Source organism: Leptinotarsa decemlineata, unplaced genomic scaffold (genome assembly GCF_025532065.1).
Source record: "Leptinotarsa decemlineata unplaced genomic scaffold, Ldec_3_MD MMD2_tig00026328_RagTag_RagTag, whole genome shotgun sequence".
Lineage (NCBI taxonomy): Eukaryota > Metazoa > Arthropoda > Insecta > Coleoptera > Chrysomelidae > Leptinotarsa > Leptinotarsa decemlineata.
In genome coordinates, this window is record NW_027412688.1 from 32452132 (window position 1) to 32477177 (window position 25046).

The following is a 25046-nucleotide window of genomic DNA, read 5'->3' on the forward strand; positions in this document are numbered from 1 at the left end:
CATATCTTCTTGAAAACCAAATACAGTAGAATATACTGGTCTCTGTCTCGTGTTTATGAATTCTGGTGGTAGTTCTTTTTTATTTTTTTTAATGGTTCCAACAAAAGTTATTTTATGGTTTATTAGTAAATTTTTGATCAACTCAATACTAGTAAACCAGTTGTCACAGGTCACGTTCCTATTAGTTCCAGAAATTGGCTCTATGAGCCGTAAAACAACGCTATATGGATCAGTTTTTCGATTATAGGGACCCTCCGGTTGTTGTCCAACATAAACCTCCAAATTATTGCAGTATGTTGTAGCAGCATCAACCAGAGCAAAACTTTTAATTCCATATTTATTTGCCTTACTTGGAATCCACACCGACCTCGAAAGCCTTCAAGTTTTTCATCTATAGTTGTATTCACTCCTAAGGTATAGGCTTTTTTACAATTCTCCACGAAAAGGTCAGAAACAGTTCTAATTGGTGCAAATTTGTCACATTCTCTTCTTTCATTTCTGGAAGAAAGATCATCAAATCGCAAACAATTTAGTAGAAATCGGAAGCGCTGTTCAGACATTGTTCATCTTTCAACTCCCATTCCTTGCCTAGCCCAAATATCTTTGGTATTCAAACGGCAACTTTTCAGAGTACCAGCGAGATATAATAGTCCAAACAGGGCTTTTATTTCAATCAAATCAGTTGGTCTGGCAGATCTTTCCCTCGCATAATTATCTGCCACACTGTATATATATATATATATATATATATATATATATATATATATATATATATATATATATATAGATTGGTATTTGCAATAATTATATGTAAAATTTCATGAGAAAAAAATAATGACCAGCATTCCAGTTCTGACCTAGCATTCTTTGCATAATTTTTCACTCCAGGAAGGGGAACAATAATATTTTCTTGTCTAGTCCTAGACGTTTTTTTAAAACAATGTTTCCTCCATTTTGTCTTATTATCCATGGATATCTTGGAATTTTTTCTGGAGGAGGTACTTCCTCTGCTTCAACTATATCTTCACACTCTTGTTCCGATTCACTATCTGTACTTCTTGTTTCTATAGTATCAATTTCTAAAGCTGATTCAGCTTCCTCATCATCTTATACCTCTGTAATCTCATCAACTTCTTCCCACATTTGACGTAATCTCACCTGCTCCTTTTCATAATCCATTCCTGGAAACAATCATACCATTGATAAGAAAACCATTCACTAAAAATCTCGATAACTTACCGAATGAATAAAAAAACACAATATTAACACCTTCTCAACTAAGCAACACCAGAGGTGGCGCCAGGTCTCTCAGACTTCAGACTTGGCGCCACCTCCGTAGGGTTAACGATACTCGATTCTGAGGCCAGTGTTGATGTTTGAATTACGAAACAAAAACAAAGTTGATCATGGTTTGTTTATGGACAAGTACTACAGAGGCACTCTATCTGTATCTATATCTGTAGAGTAGGGAGGTGAGTGTAGACCCACAGCACTTAGGCCACATGTGACCCATTGTACATCCTCCAGAGGAGTTATCCGCCTAGGACATCGTCCATCCTGTCCGTTCCTGGAAGGTGGACAGGTCTCTGGGAGACATCTCCTTTATATCGACAGGTGTAGGCCAAGACCCGCCGAACACATACTCTCTTATTTAACGATAACTCAACTCGCATAGGACATGCCTGACAGTCTCATCTTCCTGTTCACACATCCTGCATTGAGGTGTGTCCATTAGCTAAATATTATGGAGGTGTTTCCTCAGTTGACAGTGGCCAGTCAGAAATCCTAGTGTTAAGCGTAGATTTTTCCTGGTCATCGCCAGATATTTCTTCGGCGCCAGCTTCCCAGGGTCGTCCAAGGTGATCCTGGCAAGATTGCATCCTTTGATTCCATCCCATCCCATCTCTTTAGGGATTGAGCATGGGTGTAACATTTGGCTAGTTCCGCAATTGTTGAAGTCATCAGGTCGTAGGTACCATTGAGTCCTAAAATTCTTAGTCCAACCGCTTCCTTGACTAAAGACTCGGCAATGCGATTTTTACTCCTGTTGTTCCTTTTAACCCACCTCAGGATAATGTTATTATCTATCGAGGCTTTGGCTAAATCTTGGTAACACTCTAGTACTAGCCCTGAGGTTACACGTTGGCTATTCAAGGCTAATAGAGCTTGCTTGCTGTCAGTGCAGATTGTTATGTTTTTGCCAGAAATTTCTTTCCTGGTTATTTCTTTCGTGGCGATTGAGATACCAGCCATTCCCCACTTAATCCTTAGGCTTAGTTATCTGGATTATACACCACATCCTGAGCCTTCTTTGGTTTTTGAGCCGTCTGTATATATGCGTATTGCATTTGTAGCATCTGACTTTTTACCACAGGCACTCTAAGAGCGGTGCCTCTGTATCTATAGGAGAGAGACAAATCTCCAGATGGCTCTTTTCTGAATGGAATCCAGAATCTTCAGGGTATGTTTGGGGGCGGATCTCCATACATTGAAACAATACTCCAAAGAAGAGATGTCTGAGCTTCATAAAGCATCAGAAGTTGCTGGGGTTTATACAGTTTTCTGGTTCGGAACAGTGTTCCAAGCTTTTGAGAAGTAGCCTTTGTAATTCCAGCGACATGATTATGCCAGGACATATTGGTGTCCATTTTAACCCCCAACAAACTTTTCGAAGCAGAAATCGGAATTGTCCTGTCCTGACATTATTACATCCGGTTCGGAAACATTCATCTTTTTGGAGAAAATCGATGCCTGGATTTTCGTTGCATTGAATTGAACCTGGTTAATTCATCCCAATTCGAAATCAGCTCTAGATCCAATATATTGGCTTCTTGGTTTTTCATTGAGTCGTTGATATACAATAAAAAGAGGGTTGGAGACAATATGGATCCCTGGGGAACACCAGCGTTGATGGTAAAAGTATTCTAGAGCTTTCCGTCGATGGCCACTACAGGGAACGTTCTTTCAGGAAGCTGAAGAGCCATACACAAAAATGATTCGACAAACATAGCATCAAAGTTTGGCTAGCATACCCTTGCAAGAGTTTATAACAAAATTCAATTTTTTTTCGAAATCATCTTCGTTCAATTCCTGAATCATTTTCTATTTGTAAGGTTGGAATTTCTGGAATTCTAAAAACGTTTATAGTCATTCCTGATGCTTGGGACAACTTAGTCAAAGACTTCAATTTCATTATTAAAAGCTTTTCATCGAGTAATTCTTACAAAGGTTCAAAATTGTGTCAGAAAAGGAAGATAAAGTTCAATTGTTTGAAGACGCTTCGGTTGTTTGATTCCATCCGTCCCTGAATGGCGCCTCAGGGATTCACATCGTTCGTCATTTGGAAAAAATTCCGTCCTACATCGATAAACACGGCCTTGAACGGTCGTACTTTCGACTAATAGAAACGCCTTTTTACGTAAGAAATAAAAAAAGTTGCAGAATAGTCGGCGATAAGTTTTCTTTCATGCTTTTACGAACTAACAGCTAACCGACAACAAACACCTCGGCCAGAGAACAACCGCGAGATGCATACCGTGTTGCCAGATCTAGAATGTCAGAAGCAGTAGACAGGTATTTTTGTTTTTTTCGATAAGATAATAAAAAATTTATGGTCATTCGTCATCTGAGAAACATCTGTTGAAACCGTTTTGACCAGTATTTATTAATATATAAAAACAACAATAAACTCTGGAGTAAAACTAATTTTCAACAAAGAAAAGTAAAGCGAGAAATAGGGACTTTATCTTTTTGTATGAGTATATTGTTAAACAGAATTAGAAACTATAAAATACTGTTTATGTATTATAAGTCAATAATTTGCATTCAATTTTCAAGTTGAGGCATTTATTAATCAATACACTTGAGATAATGAAAGATTATACATGTGTCATCAATAAAATAGGCTACAAACACAATTGCACTGAAAAACATAGACAAAACAGTATTTATTACAACACAAACAGTTGTTTTCACAACTGATGAATTGGATATTCCATACTCCACAATACATAACTTTCTCATGCTGAATATAAAGTTTTATCTTAAATTGGGCATGGATCTGTCAATGTTCCGTGTTCTAGAATATTTAAAATACCAGATATTGAAGTTTGACAAAAGAATTTGAAATATAAAGTAGTTACAGAATAATTAATGAAGATCTGACAATTTTTATGAAATTCACTTGATAACTTCTCAATGAATTTCAAAAATCAAAACAATATGTTTTGGTGTGTAGTAAACCTGCAATACTAAATCTGTTTTCTGTCTGTTTTAAATCCGTTTTTCCGTTAATCAGCTGTCGCCCCCATACGAACGACAACTCTCAGAAGTTGAGAAACTTGTGCGAGCTAAGTACTAACGAGGTCTTACCTTTTAACGTGTGAATCCTAACACAGATTCCTAGATATTGATTCATATGTTGAAGAATATGAAGTCAAGATAAGTCAAGTCAAAAATGTTTTAAGCTTTACGATAAACATTTTTGACTTGACGTCGTTTTATTCTTCAAAACGGTAGATGAGAAGGCTTAAAATGGTAGATCTACCGTAAAAGCGGCAGCTCTGGCAGCACCGGATACAAGGCACGTTCTCGCGTTAGTTGAGAATAACGCCGCGGCTTCGGGGGGGCGCCAGTAGACGGCGATCGTGTCGCGATCGCGTCTATTTTTAGATCGGCGGACTAACGTTACCGGTAAGTTTGATTCGCCAGAAACGCAGATTGCATTGCAATTTGCGAATTTATAATAATACAGGTATGGCATTTCGCACACAATATCGGATGTCAGACCCAGACGAGTCGATTTCTGGCGGATGTTGTTGGTAGGTATTTTTAGACGAGGCATTTTCTGTAGGCTTTGGATTTGGACTTTATCCACGAATGGAAATGTATACAAGGGGTGTCGAAAATATGAGGAATTTTCAAATATTTTGAAATTTTCGCGGTACATTATTTCAGTCAGTATCAGGTATTTTATGATTGGCAACACTGATATTCAACACAATATTAAGAAGACATGTACATATTTAGTAGGATTGTCAATTGAAACCCCGTTCAATAAAATGATTTTGTCAAATAGCAACTGTATCTATAGTGCACGTGAAGTTGATTTTGTTAATCACTATACCTTGTGTTGTTACTACAATTCAGTAGGCAACAATGCTTACTACCAATGTTGTTTTTATTTGAAATACTTATTGCCAATATGTCTTCTCTCTCCAGGAAGATGTGGAGAGGAGGTAGTTCTAGAAGGATTTTCATGACAATCGATGCTGTGGTGCCGATGTCATTAGAGATAGCCAGACGAGGCTGTTTTTGCTTCGCCTGAGCCGTTTACTGTAAAGCTTTCGGTCACAAAGTGATTGCTCCGTAGTATTTAAATATAACTGTTTCTGTTTCGGTTGAGTTCTTTTCCTATTGTCCGTATTGTACCTCTCTGAGTGGCCAGTGAAAACAATTAACACCATCATACTGTATATGAAAAATGTTTCTCGTTTTTGTCAACACATCCTTATCCATTGATTTTGTTGCAGGCGGCGATTCTCCAGCAAACCGCAGAATACATCTATGTTCTGGAACAAGAGAAGACGAGGCTCTTGGCGCAGAATTGCCAGCTCAAGCGGCTCATCAACCAGCACGAAGGAGGCGAACTACCTCCTAAGAAGAGAAAGACTGATTTGGTTATACCATCGTTGACGGTTGATTCGGCCGATGAAGGTAAGCGATTTCAGTGAACGAACCAAATACCGGAAGTGGACTAACGTATTTTGAGAAAAACATTCTAAGCAGTTGTGATGAATAAACTCGATGATTACCATCATTATTAAAATCGTTCCTTTCCAGGTTTGGGCTCGATGTCGCCCGAACTGATTGCCGCCGTTACCACCCCTGCCGACTGCTCGACAGACATGAAGATGCAACTCGAGAGGGAGCGAGGAATGAGGTTGATCCTGGAGGATCAGGTCCGACAGTTGGAAGCGCAGCTTTTCCAGCAACAACAGCAACAGCAGACGGCGCAGATATTCGAGATGGAAGAGACGGAAGCGATCGGTCTGCAACTGGTGGCGGCCGACAGTCTGCCCCCCGTCGGACACACGCAGACGGTGGTGTGTTCGCCGATGAATTCGAGGAGCCCGAGTCCGGTGGCGATCGTTCCCGAGCAGCGGATACCGTCTGTGCTGGAGGCGGCCATCAATGCTGAACCTAAGGTGAGACCAGGATATTTTTTTACTACTTGGGAGTCGTCTGACTTGTGCATTCCTCCCAAATAATAGTAATCGCAATAACATTTATATCATCTTAAATATTATGCCCTTGAAAGGATCCCTATTAGTCCTTGATTAGTACTGGAAGAGTAAACTTTTGCTATCGGTATGGAATTCGGGTTAGACAAATGTGCAACGGGCCATCTCAAAAAAGGACGATGCAAGGACGGAATCGTACTACAACATCTAGATGCCGGATAGACACTTAATTTGGGTTGGAACAGTTCCACAGTATAAACTTAAATAGATCTGGTAGTTGAACTGCCGGGAAAAAAAAGTACTGCTACCAATTATCTTGCCATTCCGATTACATTATACTCTTTTTCGTAGTTGTAAAGAGTCGAAAAATGATGCATTTCTATGAGCCGTGTACTTTTGAGTTGGGCCTATCTACATTACAGAGTGGTTTAGGCTGGAACTTGTGAAGTAACACAGGATTCGGATTATCTTCTCTGCATGGTCTGTGATCAAGAGAATTTTTCTGCAGCTACCCGAGCTGCGATGAACTTGACTTGGTTTTCGACACCGAACAAGATGATCAGAACTCTGTCACCCAGATGGAACTCTCAACAATTTACTCCTGCGACTATATGCACGGGATATTCTTCAAAAACACTGAAAACTTTCAAGAACTTTTGCTTTGCTCAGATCAAGTAGGTGACACCGAGGAATCATGGCCTACCAAGATGGTGGCCGCAGCTTATACCCATCAACACAACACGGCATTAAGAGTGCTATATTGCCATCCCCGGCACCAAAGTAAGATGATATTTATTGTAGGGTTTTCTGTTCAGGTTGGAGGAAGAGGAAATATCGATATTTACTCTTTGAACTCTAGACTTTACCCAGACCACTCAGTTAAAATGGTTAATGGTGCCGGCATGTCCCCCGAATGGGTCGGAGCTTCGGGTACAGAGCCTGACCAGCTACTTCTTTTTAGATTCAAAAAATAATATTTGGTTTCCAACAGCAAACCAGACAAAATTTATCTTCTAGTGTTTAGATTTCTGTGGATTCAATCTATCTTTTTCTATTCCAGGTGGAAGTAGAGAGGCTACCCTCTCCGAACACATCGCCGCACCACGACGACCCGAACCGCATGTACAAACCGAACACGTCGCGGCAGAACCTGGAGACCATCGTCGAGGCGATTCGACACCTCGAGGGCGACCACATGTTCGACGAACCCCAAATCCAGGAAGTTCCGCTCGCGCTGACGACGACGCAGCGAACGCCCGAGCATGTTCTGAAGGCCGATATGCAGGCCTACCTGGAGTTCAACTCCTCGACGACTACGGCGGTGGCGAGCATCGTCCAGCAGCACCAGCACTCGCGGCCGGGGGTGATCGTCGTGAAACAGGCATCGTGATCGAAAATCATCCACTTTGCCGGCGCGCCCCTTCCAGCGCCGCCGTCGAAGCAGGGATTCCAAGAGTAGCGGCATCGGGACGGAACGCCCGACCCGGCATAACGAAATGTTAGACGATGACGTTTCGTAAGAGCCGCCACCGCCTCCACCAGGTGTCGGCCGGCCTTTTGATGTGAATGTTATTATTTATTATTCTCTTGTTGTGACCCCATCTGAATCGAAATTAAAAACGTTTACCAACGACTAAAGGTATTGTCGAAGGTGAGGTGATGATTGTTGAATGCAATACATGAAGTTAGGTACATTCGAATTTCAACTGGTGATATTAAATCAAACCATCATTTCATTCATATCTGTGATGCAAACTTCGGAAGTTTGTTATAAAAATCGTGGAAATTTGTATAACAAAATATAGAAGATTTTCTTTCTTTCCTTCATCTCTAGTGACAAAATCTTTGACTGAATCTACTCGATTTATCAAGCAATGGTTGAATATTGGTATTGAAAAGAAGAGTCGAAATTGCACTTTGATTTTTGTTGTCATATCTCGTTGAGTATTTTCACTATACACAAGGTCATACACTATATACAAGTTCATCCTTGAAAAGTATTACATACTTTTCAAGAATGAACTTTGTCATTTCTTCGAATAGGAAATTCTGTGTAATTACCTCGAGTAACATTTCCAGTAACAGTTGAAATCAGTCTAGTTGGATAAACTGAAAATTACATGAAAACAACAAACATGAATAAAATTTGTTGGAAATAAATATTTGTTTTCGGCTTGTTAAAAATAAGTTTTGGGCAGTTGATTAATTTATCTATGGTATTGTTATAAAATGGATCTATTACTAAGTAAATTAGTATGTTGGTAGTAAATTGTATCTGGATGGGATCTTTCAGTTCAGAACTTTCTAAAATTTCAAAGATGTCATACATTTTGGTTATTAGTTATTCCTTGAGAAATTGAACAAACTCAGCTTTATTGTTGAAAGTATTATTCGGTTTCAGTTGAAAATAAAACTTTCTCATCGCCGCTTAGTGTTGGAGTCAATGCAAAACTGAAGAAAAACAGAAAAATGGGCTACATTACTATATGGCTGTGATGTTATGTTTCAGACGTGACGGTTTTTCTGTGGTAGACATTGTCACATACAATGCACAAATTGTCATATGAGACATTGCATAAGTATGTAAATAATCGAAGTTGAACTTCCATCATCCGAAACTCGAATCTCAATGAAATAAAAATTTGGGACTGAAATTTCAGGGTGGGTTACTTAATGTAGGTAAAAAAACATGAAAATGATGAAATTAAAAATGGAAATTAAGAAAAAGTTGAAGTTTGAAAAACGACAACAAATATTCAATGCGAAAGTCATATGCTGACATTTCTACAGTAAATAATATTCTTACTGGTTACATTTTTGAACAAATTGCGGATTATTTTCGTCCTATGTCTGATGAAATGTAATGTCTGTAATGATGAAAAACATTTCCGTAGTTATTCTGGTGCCTTTATTTTTCAGTGTCTCATTTCAATTCCATTTTCACTATCTAAGTATCTTGCATTAATTCTGTATACGAGTATTTACAAAAAATATATTAAAAACAACACACCATCATCTCACCTTCCAGTTAACAGTATTGAAAAATATTTCTCTAAAGCTTTGTGCTTCCAAGTAAAAATAATGATTTCGTGAAATGCTTGAAAGATATGCAATACTCAATCGATAGGAATTTAAAGAAATTATTGATGAGTTTTCTGTAAAATTAATCTTTCCTTCATCGATTCATTAAAATATAGCATGAGTTGTATCAGTACAACCTGTACAAGAAATTAAATAACATTGGCTTTATAATAATTATATTAATTTGAAATGCTTTTTATCAGGCGATTTTTCATATTTTATCATAAAGCTATCATTATTTTTCCTTGCTATCTAAATGAGGATTTGCAGAGAACTGCGAATCATGTTGGTATTGAAAAAATTATATTGTGCTTTACCGTTAATCTAACCAGTTGTAAAATTTATGTGGGTGGGGTTGAACGCTCCAATGATCAGCTCGATCTTCTGATATATAAATCCAACATGACGATTTTTTTATGATTTTTTGTTACTTAAAAGAGTAAAGGTTTCTTTTTATTTGAAACGCCAAAAATATATATTTATCATTATTAGAAAATATAGTGAAACGTTTTGTTCCTTTTTTGTACATATTTTTAATTATAGATGGTCGCGTAGTCACGACCTCATAGGACTAGTTTGTATTCAATGCACAATCTGAATGCATGAAAGTAATTTTTTTAAGTTTGTTTTTTTTTTGATGGTTTTAACCTGAGTGGACTTGACTCAGAATAGGAAGGAATGGCGGAAAGATTCCTGGAAACCGATTTAGGTTCAAAACCTTACATTTGAAATCTCCAGATATCGAGAATTTTTTCCAAAATACGAAATTAAGCAACGAAATCTTGTGTGAAATTTTTGGCGGGGAAGTAAACACAGTTTAGAAAAAAGTTGGGCTGGCATTTTGGGATGTAATAAAGAAATTTAAGATAGAAGTGAATATGCTTCTCACTTGGACAACTCGATATATATTTGGTGATTTTGAGTGAAACAAAAATATTTCAGTTAACTTTTTCGTCATTTTTTCATGTTGCTAAGCAACATTCCAAAGAATATCACTGTCTTCCTGGAACATTTTTTAGTAATCAGAAATACCTTTTTATCTGTTTTCTTTAAAAGAAAGTGAATTAAATTTGGATTTTAGATAAACTCAAGCAAATACAGAAAGACTACAGAATATTTTTCCATAATCGACAGCTCAGACTGCACAGTGTACAAGCATAATCGAATATTCAGCCATAAACAATTGATTATGGTTAATCTCCAGGATGAACGTCGATTATGGTTAAGTGTTAATTATAAAAAATGATCTGTGTCCGTCAATATTTTTATAGATTTCCCATTTTTTCAAAGTTCACAAAGTTGACGAATAAAGTGGGGAACATCACTATTTTTTCCATTGACGATTTAGGAAAGTGAAGCCTGTGGTATTTATTAGCGATAATTACAAGAAATGACAAATTTAGTATTTATTTTTGAAACCAGTGAATTTCTTGATAATTACAAAAAACGAGAAAAAAGATTTAATCATTCAAGTCCACGCAGGAATGTACTCGTATGTAATATTTATCTGCATCTTGTACATAACTTGAAAATTTGGTATACGTATGATGAAGTTTGAGAATAATTATAATTGTTTTTCGTTATTTCGTAGATGACTAGTTATAAAGTTTTTTCACTGACCAGGACACACACATACACAGAAACAGTAGGTTTATTCGTTATATTTCATTGTTTAGAAACTGTCGAATATTTGTTTCCGCCACTTTATTTGTATTTTTCTTTTTTTTAATAAACTAATTTTTTTTTAATCATGCCTGTCATTTTTTTTTTCAAGCATTAGTATAGTGAATGCAGTGCGAATAGAATTTTTTAGTGCACTAAAGGTAGTTTTCAAGTGTTGCTTGTTTAGTTTCATTTAGGTGTTAGAGGGAAAAGTTTCTAATTGTAATGTGATTAATGAGGATATATTAAGGGTAAGTATAGAAGTTGTCTTATCCTAATTTGATAACTTCTACAGCAGCATGCTTCTTGAATTTCATTCTTGGAGTACTCTTAAGGTCAAGACAACAAGGCAGAAAGGGGTGGTTGTTGACAATTATACTCTCTTGAAAACCAAGTTTTTTGAAATGATACGTCATATATTAAGTACATTTGTTCAGTTATTTGATAGGAATGTGATAAACTTCACGAGACAACATATTTATTACTAAAATATTTCACATATTCATACTTATGAGTAATCACTGACCTCTCACTTCTTCTACCTGAAGATTTTTGGTGATAGTATTTAACCCTTTCAAACGCTTTCTTTAGTTTCGGAAAGAAGAAATATTTTTATCTTGAAGTGATTTGAATCTATTTTCCCTATAGTGAATGAAGTCAATAGATATTTTTTAGAGATCATAAATGATGAAATTGTAAATAGAATCTTCTTGATTCCTACACATGTTCTCAATTTCCTAAACCAAATTGGATTGGGTAAAATGAGAAGAAATCAATAGAACGATTCAAAACCACACTTCTGACTACAATAAAAGTATTGGAAATTGGAATTATGTTGAAGGTATACCTTATACTTGTTCAGAGTATTTGTAAGCTTTATTATTATCAGAATCATTGAGACTGGAGTATATTTATTTCTAACCAATAATAGGTGACTTGAGGAAAACACTTCTTCCACATACCAGAACTGTAGCCCTCTTCTCAAGGAATTTTATCAACCTATTTAGGGCCATCAGGATATTTACCATACTATACTATACTGGGAAAATTATCATTATAGATATTGGAACAAAATAAATGAAAACAAAAAATGCTGCTTAGTTCCTTCAAACGATTGCAAAGCATTTGATAGAGTGAGTCATAAAATTTTAGTAAAAAAGTTATTCTACTTTGTAATCGCGGGAAAAGTTTTAGAATACTTGCGGCATACCTCAAGGATCTAATTAGGCCAAACATTTTTTAATTTCTTTATACTCAGTATAAATTTTAAAACTGAAGGGACAGGTCAAACTTTATGAAGACGATTCAACTTCATTATATTGACGTTGATATCTGAATATGTTCAAAATGATCTACTATAAGTAGCTTCAGTCACATACATTAACTTTCTGATTGTGAAAAGTTTTCACATATATACGAGGAATTGAGCAAATTTCGGATATGCGGTTGGTTACCTCGTTCACAGGCAGATGGGGCGATGACAAACCTGTTGTTTGTTGTGCGCTTCAGCCTAGTTCGAGGAATGATACTCTGAAAGAATTCGATTTTCAGTTATCGGAAATCACTGACTTTATGTTGATTGCACTGACGAGTGGCCAAACAGCACGAAACCAGTTTGCAAGTGTGTTCCAATAATTGAAAATCTATTGCGGCAGTTGTTTCGCCGACAGCATATGCAGGAATAACTTCAGTGAAGAATCCTGCACTGACACCTGTCGCATATAAATCAACGCCCTTCGTGGTATTAGCCAGAGGAGTAGTTGTTTTCTGATGGGTGTCAGTCCATTAACCTAGAGTGAGACTGGCCGGAACGAATTGATCCGTCAGATGATTTGATTTATAGCCAGTCTTCAAGTATGTCCATTGACTATATGTGAGAAAATTATTTGCTATAAAAGAACTACGGGATTACTCTGTCACTATATTGATGAAATTTCAAATTGGTATTCTGTAATTTGTTTCTAAACAATTTATTTTTCACTTATTTATTCCAGATTTGATTACATAATCTCCATAATGAATAATATACTCTTTCTCACATGTGGGAGCTCTTGTAAAAGCATTGACTTTTTCATATATTCTTATAACAAGCCAAGCGTTTACAAACTACCCATTACACAGTTTTGTTTTTGAATATTTGAGGCATCTGACATGCGATCAAAACGGGATTTGTAAAATAGCATTTCAGTAAGTTTATTAATAGTATAATATGGGAAGATTAGGACTTGTTATGGAGATATTAAAACCAGAAATATAGAAATTTGGAGCAGGCACATTAACAAGTGGTTCACAAACATTTTGTAACATTACATGCAACAATCTAGTGGACATACTAGAGAAGTCTGACCACTTTTGTTTCTAATTGCCCTCCCGAAGTGGTTTGTTTTGAACTCAATAACATAAAGAAACAGGAAAATTTTAAAAAGCTTATTTGGGAAATATATTCTTATTCGCACATGCTTTTCTAGAAATATCTTTCGAACTAATCCTTGTTAACCCCTTTGAGGGTATTTATCTTCAACCATTGGAAAAACAAATGATTTTTAATTGAATTAATTCATAAGATCACTGTACTTTGTTACAAATAACATGTTCAATTCCTTGGAATGGGTTAACCTTTGCCAAAAATCTGGAAGGGGTCAATTTTGTCAGGCATGATTGAAAATATGTAGTTTCTTAAGCAGAAAGTTAGGATAGACAAGTTACAAGAAAGAATGACGAGTACGGTTGCTTTTTGTTGATAGTTTATATTCTGGACCGTAGCAAAATTGATTGTTGATTAGATGGAAATTGATTTGATAGCAATCGTTCTCGTCTTGTTGGTAGCATTTTTGTAACATCAAGTTGGTTATATTTCATAGACGAAAACTGAGTTTGGTAAGTAGGTATAGGCAATTGCGAATATTTTTGATAAGGAAACAAACAAGTAACTTATGATGGATCAACATTTATGCATATAGTGGTTGAATTTGGAATAGTCAGTTTTCTCTATGTAAAAATGATAGAAAAAGTGAATGATTATTTGTGCTTCAATGTTATTTTGTGATGAATCCACCAATTTTTTAATTAGGTCTAAAATTTGCCTGAGTAGTTACTTATGCAGGTATACTGTTTTAGAGAATCCTTCATAATTGGTTCGAAAAGTGTGTTAATGATGATTTGAGGATATGTATACTTGCTGGAAAATGCCACCTCCTTTGAATATTGTTCAGAACGTACTTGTACTATGGCCATCATTTTTTCAACAATTATATAGAAAATGTGGTAAAATTGAAAACATTTGATTATCATCTCTCTCTTATCAACAAATTTCAGATCACTTTTGTCAAATTTTCTTGCGATCAATATTCAAAAGATTTTTCAATAGTAGCATTTGTTGTAATTAACAATATTGCACTGTGTAAAAGGCCTAATATTATTGGAATATCGTTTCCTAGAAGACGTGAGTTTGATATTTCCTTGAAAAACTACAATATAATGTTCCATAGCCGAAACTATAGTAACTGCAATACGATATTTTCACTTGTATTTGAAAAAACACTGCCATTTTGTACCGAAATAAAAAGCGTTTACTATAGACACTGAATATTTTGATAATTTAAAATTTTTAAAATATACAAACTCAAATCTACTACGAACTTCCTTATTATTATACGAAAAAGGTATTCAAAGGAAAAGTGGACTTTATTTATATTGAAGTTTTTGCCTAACATGCGTTCATTTGTCAAAAAACTACCACCAGCTTTATATAGATTGAAATATATTTCCTGTTAATAATACTGAAGTAAGACTGGGTGTAGCGATAGTAATAAAACTTTAATACTAGCTGTAAAACATAAGTCTACTTTATAATGAATACTGGATGGATGTAAAGTAAGATTACTAAATTGAGATATCTTTTTATCGGTTCGTTTGTTTCCGTGATTGTATTTACACAAATTGAACTACTATGCTGTTTCGAAACTATTCAAAGAATTTTAATAGTAATTAATTCTAATGTAGTTCTTGGGCTAAGCTGGGACTTGGACACAAATCTCAAAATGTTTGTTCTGGGCCTGATAAAAATTACGTAAATATTTCCAATAAACATCAGTTGAACCTAATTTTGGACACAAGTACATTTACTCAGAAAATCGATGATAAAATTGTTGAGAACAAATTAGTGTGAGCGGTTTAAGGAAAACGGTTCAAAAAGGGGGAAAAAATAGATGTTCAGACAGTGAGAATCTTTCAAACTGATGAAATAATTTTATCAGATCTCTAATAATGGAATGAGAAATAACTTTATGAGAAATATTTACGCATATTATTTGGCAGGCCTAGAATAATTTACAAATAAAAAAGAATTTTCAAACGAAAGCTGTCCAAAACTCAAAAACTAGTTCAGTATTACTTCGTTTTTAGCTAATCTTTTATAATGTGTATTGGATGGCTATTGCATGTAGACTTTTGATGTTTTTGTTCGATCTCATCATGATACAAGAGCAATGGTCTTTTTGTGGTCTGGTCTGACTAAATTCATTGCACTGTTAACTTACGGTTAGGTATGTGCTTTGATCATATTTATGTTGTGTTGCTTGTACCATTCTGAATATTTCAATAAAAATCATTAAACTGATGCTTTGTTTTATTGATACTCGTAAGAGTACAAGATGAAAATATTTTTGAAAAGTCCACGCATACTGTTACATGGTTTGATATCCCTCTATGTGAATAGTAGTAGGATCACTCATTAAAAATATTTCAATTGATACAGTTACAGCTAAAAAGTCCAAGATACTGGATGAGATCATAGTTGAGAAAATGAATAGATTATGGAATCGATAAAATTATGGCAGATTTTATAAATGGAAAACTGAGATCATCAAAACTTATACCCACCACAGATAACACTTCAAATAAAGTAATAATGTCACATGAAGTCACAAATTAGTGAACTGAATAGTTGCTTGTTGTTGTTGCCGACCGTTTCTACATAGCGAACTCTGTTTACAAAAACACAGACAAAACTCCGAAACCTTTTGATCTTTACGCCTGCCAACGGAACATTTCCTTGTTGACAAAAACAGTCGTCCGCGACACAAAGTGTTCAAAATGTTTTCAATTTTGACAACTCAAGTTTTTGTTTTGTCGAAATCAACACAGTTGTCCATTATGAAAACATCGTCTAGAGAATTTCATTAGTTCGGACTTCCATTGTCTAATATAATATAAATTGATTTGAAATTTCTGAAAAAGTATTAGAAAAGATTAACCGAAAATAACAATTTTATTTCAACAAAAAAACTGAAATTACAAAGAAATAACAAAACCAAACAACAACCAAAAAATAAAAATTGAAATATTCATAAAACCTGAAAATTAAAAATTATTATTAACAAAAAATGAAAAATTAAAAGATTCCAAACCAAGTTATGTCACGACGTTTCGATTGTTAGTATCCACAATCGTCTTCGGGTGATAACTGGACTTATTCCACCGAGATCCGACTATTTATAGGCCATTTGAGTGCTTGCACATATCCCCTATTCTCTCTCTCCGGTTCATTGGATTTTAGCGGGAGATGACCGTTTGGCGCGAGTTGGTCGTTTTTCGTTTGATTGGAGGTTTCCATATGTTACGTATCTCTACGCTAGCTTGACTAAATGCGTTGTTGGACAACATATACGCGGCTTCTAAACCAGTTTTCCTCTTTGTGGATGATTTCAGCTTGAGCCCACTTGATATTATGTTGATGAGCCCAAACATGCTCTGCTATTCCGGATGCTGTGTGTGTTTTTTGTGCTCAGCAATGCGAACTTTTAATGGCCTCTTAGTTTCACCGATGTATGATTCTCCGCACTCGCAGGGTATCCGGTAAATGCAATTCTTGGAATCGCAGTCCGCGTTTGGTGGCATGGTTTTCGTGAGGCTGCTACGGATAGTGTTCCCAGATCTGAGGCAGGTCCTGATGTTATACTTGGACCCAATCCTTCGTATCCTTTCCGATAATCCTCTGATGTAGGGAAGTACAAGTACTGGTTGTGGAGGCTTCTCTTTCTTGTGGAGCTCTTGCTGTCTTCTAGCTGAACCCTGTTCTACCATCACTCTGGAGTAACCATTCCGTTGAAGGTCGTTTTTAATGATGCCTAGTTCCCTTTCGAGACCTTCCTTTGTATTACAGAGCCCGAAGGCACGGTCTAGTAGAGTCTTGATGATTCCTCTCTTAGTCGATTGATATATATTATATATATATATATATATATATATATATATATATATATATATATATATATATATATATATATATATATATATCCCATTGGCAGTCCCTCATCTTGCGTAAAGAATTCGTCCTTCAGTTGGAAGTAGCAGTTTCGTACACAGCATCCTAGTAATTCCAGTTATCACCCGAAGACGATTGTGGATATTAACAATCGAAACGTCGTGACATAACTTGATTTGAAATCTAAATTTTTATTCTTCAATTTTTGTTAATGAAAATTTTTAATTTTCAGCTTTTATTAATATTTCAATTTTTATTTTTTTGGTTGTTGTTTGGTTTTATGTTATTTCTTTGTAATTTCAGTTTTTTTGTTCAAATAAAATTGTTATATTCAGTTAATCTTTGTAGTTTTTTATATTTATTGCATTCTTAAAAGTACTAGGTAAAATATTATTTTTCAGGATACCTTTATCAAATAAGTTCAATGGCATGGGTCATATTTGACCTCAATTGCACTTTGTATTTTGTTCAAACATTGTTGATTGTTTACTAGGAGGCCTTAAAAATATTTTAGTGATTTTTCACCATTAAGAAACGCAATATTTTTTCTACAGACAATCAATTAGAAGAGGTTAATATATGTTATGTTTGTAATGTGTGTTTTCCGTTAACCAGCTATCACACCCCTACGACAACCCTCAAAAGTCGAAGCTTGTGCGCGCTAAGGACTAACGAGGTCTTACTTTTTAACGTGTGATTCCTAACACAGACGATAGCAAGTGAAACCCGAGCGTTCAGCCTGGGGCTTGAACCATCGACTCACACATCGGCCGATTGACTGAGTGAACAAAGCTCCCACGTTGAATTATATCTTAAAATAATTCTCATTTTACCGTTTCGATATTTTTTATAATATTGCGAGCTCATTCAGATTGAAAGATATTGTGGCACAACATGTAACTGGATTATGGTATACCAATATTTTAGAATTAAAACTCAAGTTTCTAGAGAGACTGCTAAAGTGTTTTTATAAACTAGATGAACTTTTAGAATTTTAAGATTTTCATGGGTCTTAACCTTTACTCTCTATCAAGTTGAAATATGAAACAACTTAAATTGGAGCAAATGGTACAAGAAAATCTATTTTTTTGTTGATAACGAGCAAAAAGCCACAATAAACCACTTCAGAAGCACAGTTCAATATAAGCTAAATAGGAAAGTAATAATGAACTGAAAATAAGAAGACCCTTATGTACTTATATAAATATATTGAAATCTATCAAATATAACATGAGAAACTAAACAAACCTAGAAGCAATAGCTAAAACTTTTGTGTAATCTGCTCCTTTGGCATGAGTCTTCTCTTTTAAAATCGTTCTAAGTATCGTAGGTATCGGAACATGTATTCTTGTACCAAGGGGCGTTCCATTATCATCAATGAGAACAATGTTATTGCTGTCAAATTTGGGAACTTTGGCATTTTGATTCTGCTTTAATCCAACAAGAATCCCCTTCTTCTTTTCACCTTTTATTGCTACCAGAACCTTGTCACCTATGAAATAGAAAACTTTCTTCATACAAGACCATTGCATCAAATCATTTCTTTATTTATTCAACTGAATAATAAAGCTGTAAATAATTCAAAAGTAGTCGATATATAACACATAGATGTTGAAGGTGAAAATGAAATAAATACCTGCATAAAGACAGTTCAAGAGATATGTACAAGAATACAATGTACTTATGATGCACTGTTTGGAACCTTTGGTATAGTAATGAATATTACTGGAGTTTTTCCCAACACCAAATCGTTATTTTTAACACCTCGACACGTGTTTGAAGATGGATCACTTTGAAGATGATCACTTGGTGATCGAAACACGTGTCGAGGTGTTAAAAATAACGATTTGGTGTTGGGAAAAGACTCCAGTAATATTCAAGAATACAATGATTTACATGTGAAAGTCAAATATACATATATTAAGGCATTTTGAATGCCTTATTCAAGATTATTTCCAACATAAATTACTTGATTGCAAGACACCTATATTTTTAAAGGCATACATTCGTTATCGGTAATTTTTTGAGGGAATATCATATTACTATTTTTGTGTGGCATTGTAAATGTAATTATGAGCTTTATGGATATGCTTAAGCAACTGCAAAACAAAAAATAATTTATTTGAATATCTTAAGGCAGGAATGATCATGAGGCAGGAGTCTAGTGAAGTATCTAAGGGCTGATTCTATTCTTAAGTTGTAATAAGGCAAAAGCAGTTAGATCCTTAATTTTTTGTTGCAAGGTCTACCAGCCAAATTTTGTTAATCGTGATTCAGGTTGTGAAAGCCCATGTTCTTATCAAGAATGTATAATTTGTTTTGTTTGAGAAGAAGTGACATATCAGAAAACAAAATGGGATATGAGACACTTGATGAAAATCTGTATTCATGTAACACTTTCTTGTGAGATTTTCAACACTTGTTTCACTATACCAAAGCTTACTCAGGCATGTTCATATCCATGGAGAACTTTATACAGCTGCAGAAAGGGCAATCTTCTAGTTCACCTTGATAAATTGAGTACTGTGACGACTAAAAGTTTATTTTAGATGAGAATTTCCAGAAAAAAAACTCTGATTTCGTCCCAAAAAAATACTTTTGTTCAATTATATTTATTCACTTTCAATAGGTTTGTTTTTCATTTATTTATAATGAAAAATATAATGCTATTCTGAGTTTTTCCATTCCTACTGAGTTTATGTAAAATCTGTCATGCCTTCACTCTCATTTGCCAGTTTTGTATTTCACTGAAGTAAAATTGACTTTTTGTAGGTACTTTGTATAATTTGTTTATAGCAATTATATATTCAGACTCAAGTGTTGGAAATTATGTTGAATTAATACAGTATTCCTTTGGTGAAACTAATGCAAAATAATTTCAAACAACTTTTCAGAGAATTGAACTTCCATTGAAAATGAAATCGAAAATGGATGAACTAAGTATATATTTTTAGATTGACAGAACATCTCTGGGAGAAATAAAAAACGTTACCAAGCTAGTAAAATACTTTTACATGGACCATATAAGTATTTTGAACAATGCTTCATGTGCTATTTTCATTCATTCAGTTGCTTGGAACGAACTAAGAAATAAAGGAAGTTTCGCAGAAATTTTTGTTTCCTTTATTTTCCTAATGGTTCAACTATACATTAGTCAAAAAAGCAGTTCAGAATAAGGAACACGGATAATGATAAAACTACTCCATTTTCAAAGCAAATTCAAGCAGAAGAGAAGCTTGTAATACTATACGACAAAAACATATTTCTGACAGAAGCTACTATTCGTTTAACCATCTTCAGGGCATAGCAATTTGGACTTCCTTCATATATAAGATTTCCGTTGGTTGGTATGACAACTACCAATGAACTTAAAGTATCATGCCAACTAAACCATTTGTCTCTTCAAAAAGAATTAAGCAGTGTCATTAGGTACCGTACCAATTTTTCCTATTCCAGTTTTATTATAAACTTGTATGCATCTGGGAGGTTTTCCTTCTGCCATTGCTTGCTTGCCAATAGGGCTGTTATCAACCACCCTGAGTCTGGTCATTTTTTGGATCTCCAATCGTTGACTTGAGAGGTGGAAATTACGTACGACATGAACTGATTTTATGAAGAAACTATTAGAAAACATTTTTGATTTGAAAAGACTGGTTCCTTGAATATTAATTAAAAATATTAAATTTAACTTAGATTGAGAAAAAGTAAGGTTAGAATTGTTAGGTTAGGTTTTCTGTGACATCTGTCATTAACCCCATCTAACATTTATAAAAATAACGAAGACTGAATGTGTAGAAAACGATAATACGCATTGACGTCTCCAGAAGCAGATACCAAGTTTGAAATTTCAACAGTAGATGGATATTTTTAGTTTTCATTTTTCTTTGGATCATAATCAGATACGAAACATACCGTATTCAAGAATAATTCATAATTTACCACAATTCTTGATCATTTCGTCGATGTTCAAATACTTTCATCTTATTTCTTTACAAATAACGTTCATTAACAAAAATTGTGGTGTTTCACCTATTGTTGCATGCTTGAACAAACTGAAGAAAGATGAAAGTTCTGGTTCACAGATGTCGCGAGTGTGCATTGAATTTTGTTTGTAGTCAGCAGTAGCTAAACAATTTCGATCACCTTTTTTCACAAATGATTACCTATCTAAAAGCAGTTGCATAGGATGTGACTTTCATTTGGAAGCAAAAATATATCTGAAACAACTGGTTTCAATTGTAACCACTGGATTACACGGACATTTTTTTTCATTCAGTTTTCACTCCACACATTCTCACTACACAACGTAAAATATATGAGTGTTAATGTAAAATTTGAATTACAAGAAAATATTTCAATCTGTAGGCGAACTTTTAGTTTGCGGTGAAAACAAAAGTCTTCAACTCTCCAACATCACTTTTTTGAACATCTTTGGAAGATGATTCACTTAAACCTTGCTGAAACTTTATGACCATGAAAGACAATCTGCTTTGTCACAATGACAGTATGTAAAGAAATATTCATACAACAAACTGATGATCCCAGATATTCGGAATAATTAAATACATCTATGAAATTCTACAAAGATCTGTAGATCATGCAAAGACATTTATTTGAATACAAGATCTGTAGGTACTTACCGGCTACTCTTGACTTTAAACTTAATCAGGACTAACAGTTTCGTTTTGAGCAGGGTTGTTGTCTAGCATAAGTTAGTCGTATCATAGGCTAGGTCAGTAATATACATCAAAATATACAGCTTTGGGAATGACCTACATTCACATTCAGTGTGAAATAAAATAGCTTGACAAACTGTTTGCATTTTTCAAAGCAGGATATGCATTATAACTAACCATTATCTCCAGTTCTATGGCAAAATGCTTTTATAGTTGATTTTATTTGATTTACACAGTCAAAGGTTTTTAAAAATCACAGAAAACAGCTGTTGTTGCTTTTTTGAATTTATCTTACTGTTGGTTTGCAACAGAAACGAAACTCTAGCATCTAATTTTTCTATCAATTTTGCTAGACTCGAAATTAGCCTCACTATCAATTCTTTAATGGATTGGTAGACCTGAACCATCTTTTTCAGAATAAGAATAGACACAATAATGAATCATCTATGACATCATCAACAAATACCTGCAAATCTCTGAAAATACACTTTTTGCATTTCAATTCTCGATTTGCATTCTTGAGATCAAATAGAAAATGGCAATACATAATGTAGGAATCGCGGGAAAATTTTAAAATTTCCTTGTACACTGTTGACCACTTTACAAATTCACTATCTATTTTTAAGGATATGTAGATGTAGAAAATAGAAAAAAATCGAAGAGATAGACTAATTATATTCGCTTTTTTAATCGACAGTTGACGAATAATTAAAGTTCAATAATTTTCAAAATGGAAGGGGTATGCGTGTCATTACGTATTGTTATCGATGACATGAGTATATTTAACTTATTTATGACAAGAAGTTGTAATTTTATGAATGAATCGAGTGTTCAATCTTGTAATATTATCCAGATAGCTGCTGATGGGATAATCAGACAAGTGTCTTATTCCGAAACTTCGAAGTCCGCCATCGAGGATGATAGGGTTCTATGTAAGTGACATTTCATAATTCTTTCATAATTAATATGAATGATTTGATTCTTATATCGTCAGGTAAAGGCCAAGACTCGCCGAAGAGACACTCTCTTTGGCATTCCATAACGAATGTTCGGGGTGAAAACTGAGAAGGAAAATTGATTTCCGAATAATTCAATGTTCATATGAAAGTAGTCAAATAATTTTTTCTATGCATGATGTAGACAGAGTTTATTTCGAACCTTTTTTCCTTTCTTTGGAAGTTTCCGATACTTTTTTGTATAAAGATGGAGAAAAAAAAGCCAAAAACTTTTTTCCCAAAAGCTAATCTCTCTCAAAAATATACCCCTTTTAGTTTGAAGTATTAGTCAAATACGGTTTTGAACTTTTCGTTATATGAAATTGAATTCAGCTGACCAAACCCCCACCTGTCTCAAGAAACAACATATTAACATCCCCTTGGTTTTCTTTAGGACATCCACCCTACAATTTGTATTCCCAAGAAAAAGCGTATACAATATTTTCATACACAATCATTGTGTGTTTGAAATATGAATGACACACGAATGTGATGTTGAAGTTGCCAGGGCGTCCACATCTGCTGATTCCTTATTCTTGTTGATGATGGTACCTGAGACAAGTGTGGCTAATTTAACTGGGAATTCGTTCGATATGAATGGCCCGCATCACGGTTTTGACACTTTTGTGCTATGGAATTTCTTAATGCATCTATTACTGTTCCTATGTGTGGATTTCAAAGGTGTATTTGTATTGCTGATCATCGATAACGATTCTCTTGTTATTGTCATACATTTTGGGTTGTCCATTAATTTAGTTCGAAGGCGACTAGTACCTAGTGTTTTGAGATTATTTTAAAGAAAATGGTAAAAATTTTATTTTCAGTTTTTTGAAAAATGTTAATAAACTTTCTGTTTGCGTTACGAGTTATCATAAATTTTACTAACTCTTTAATTTGTAGCAATAAAAAACACAATGAATACATAAGAAAAACACATGTTTGAGTCGTTAAGCCGTGTTCGATAAATAAATAAAACATTTCATATGATACTATGGCATTGAAGATGACTGCCACACGAAACGTTTGGTATAACAAGTTTCATATGACCACATAATACCAGTCCTATTTTTATCCATGATAAATGATAAATACACAATCAGTTGGACTGGTACATTAATTTATTTATGTATTTATTTATTTATTCAAAATTTGGGATACAAACAGAAATACCCATAAGGAGCATCCACTGATAGTAGTGGTTACAGAGATATACGGTGTCAACAGATACAAGAAAAAATAAAAATTAATGAATTAATAAATTTCGTACACACTAACCAATTATTTTTGCTATGTGTTGAATATTCTTTTCATCGTTATTTTAAAGAAATTCAACGTAATAGAGAAAACATTTACGTTACAATATTTGTTGAAAGAATCGCACATTCTAGTAATTGGGGAGTTTTTGCCCAAATTTGTGTTGAAATTCGGACTGGCAAGTCATTTTCTGTTTCTAGTGTTCCTATAAGAAACGTGATAAAAAATCATTGATACTAGATTGGGTGAGTCATAACCGTTTGTTATAATTTTATAGATAAAAACTAAGTTAGTTATTATTCTTCGTTGTTCTAGAAGCTGTATTTTATAGTGAGATCGAATTTCACTAATGCCAAGTGTTACATGAGTCTTCATTATTTTGAAATGCAAGAACCTTACAAATCTGTTGTGGAATCTTTCCAATTGTCATTTATGTGTATTATAATGTGGGCTCCATATGACACTTCCAAACTTAAGTTTACTATAAACAAATGCATAGTAAATAGATTTTATTGTAGCCTCTTTGTTGAAGTCTTTGCATATTCTGCAGGAAAATCACAAGGTTTTGCTGCAGGAATTTATTACATAATCCAAATGGGGATTGAAAGTCATTTTTGTATCAAAATAGATTCCTAGATCTTTAATTTGGTCTACTCTGTAACAAATTATGTAAATATACATGCATATTTATTATTATTAAGTTTTAATTTATTGAGGGTATAGTATTCTAAAAAAGCATTGAGGTCTTCCTGAATCTTCCTGAGCAATCTCTAATCGTCGTTACTTTTGTGTAGATTTTTAAGTGATCAGCATATACATGTGAATGCTTGAAGCAATATTTCAAATCTTTTATAAATACTAGGAACATTAA

General features: G+C 34.5%; 2 protein-coding genes across 3 annotated transcripts in view; one reads left to right on the forward strand and one right to left on the reverse strand.

Moving 5' to 3' along the window:
• The window catches only part of crp (transcription factor cropped), a 157005-nt gene extending 145933 nt beyond the window's left edge, over positions 1-11072 (forward strand). For both annotated transcript variants that reach the window (XM_023158270.2, XM_023158277.2), the window contains exons 3-5: positions 5532-5715; positions 5842-6206; positions 7303-11072. In XM_023158270.2, the coding sequence (XP_023014038.2) occupies positions 5532-5715; positions 5842-6206; positions 7303-7632 (879 nt within the window). In that variant the 3' untranslated portion in view covers positions 7633-11072. The remainder of the gene's footprint in view (positions 1-5531; positions 5716-5841; positions 6207-7302) is intronic.
• A 7366-nt stretch (positions 11073-18438) lies between these two features.
• On the reverse strand, positions 18439-20993 carry mRpL14 (mitochondrial ribosomal protein L14). Its single transcript, XM_023157800.2, has 2 exons — positions 20689-20993; positions 18439-18742 (listed from the first exon to the last, which is right to left on the reverse strand). Exons 1-2 carry the CDS (start codon positions 20882-20884, stop codon positions 18489-18491), a joined length of 450 nt encoding a protein of 149 aa, XP_023013568.2. The 5' UTR covers positions 20885-20993; the 3' UTR covers positions 18439-18488.
• Between the last annotated feature and the right edge of the window lie 4053 nt (positions 20994-25046).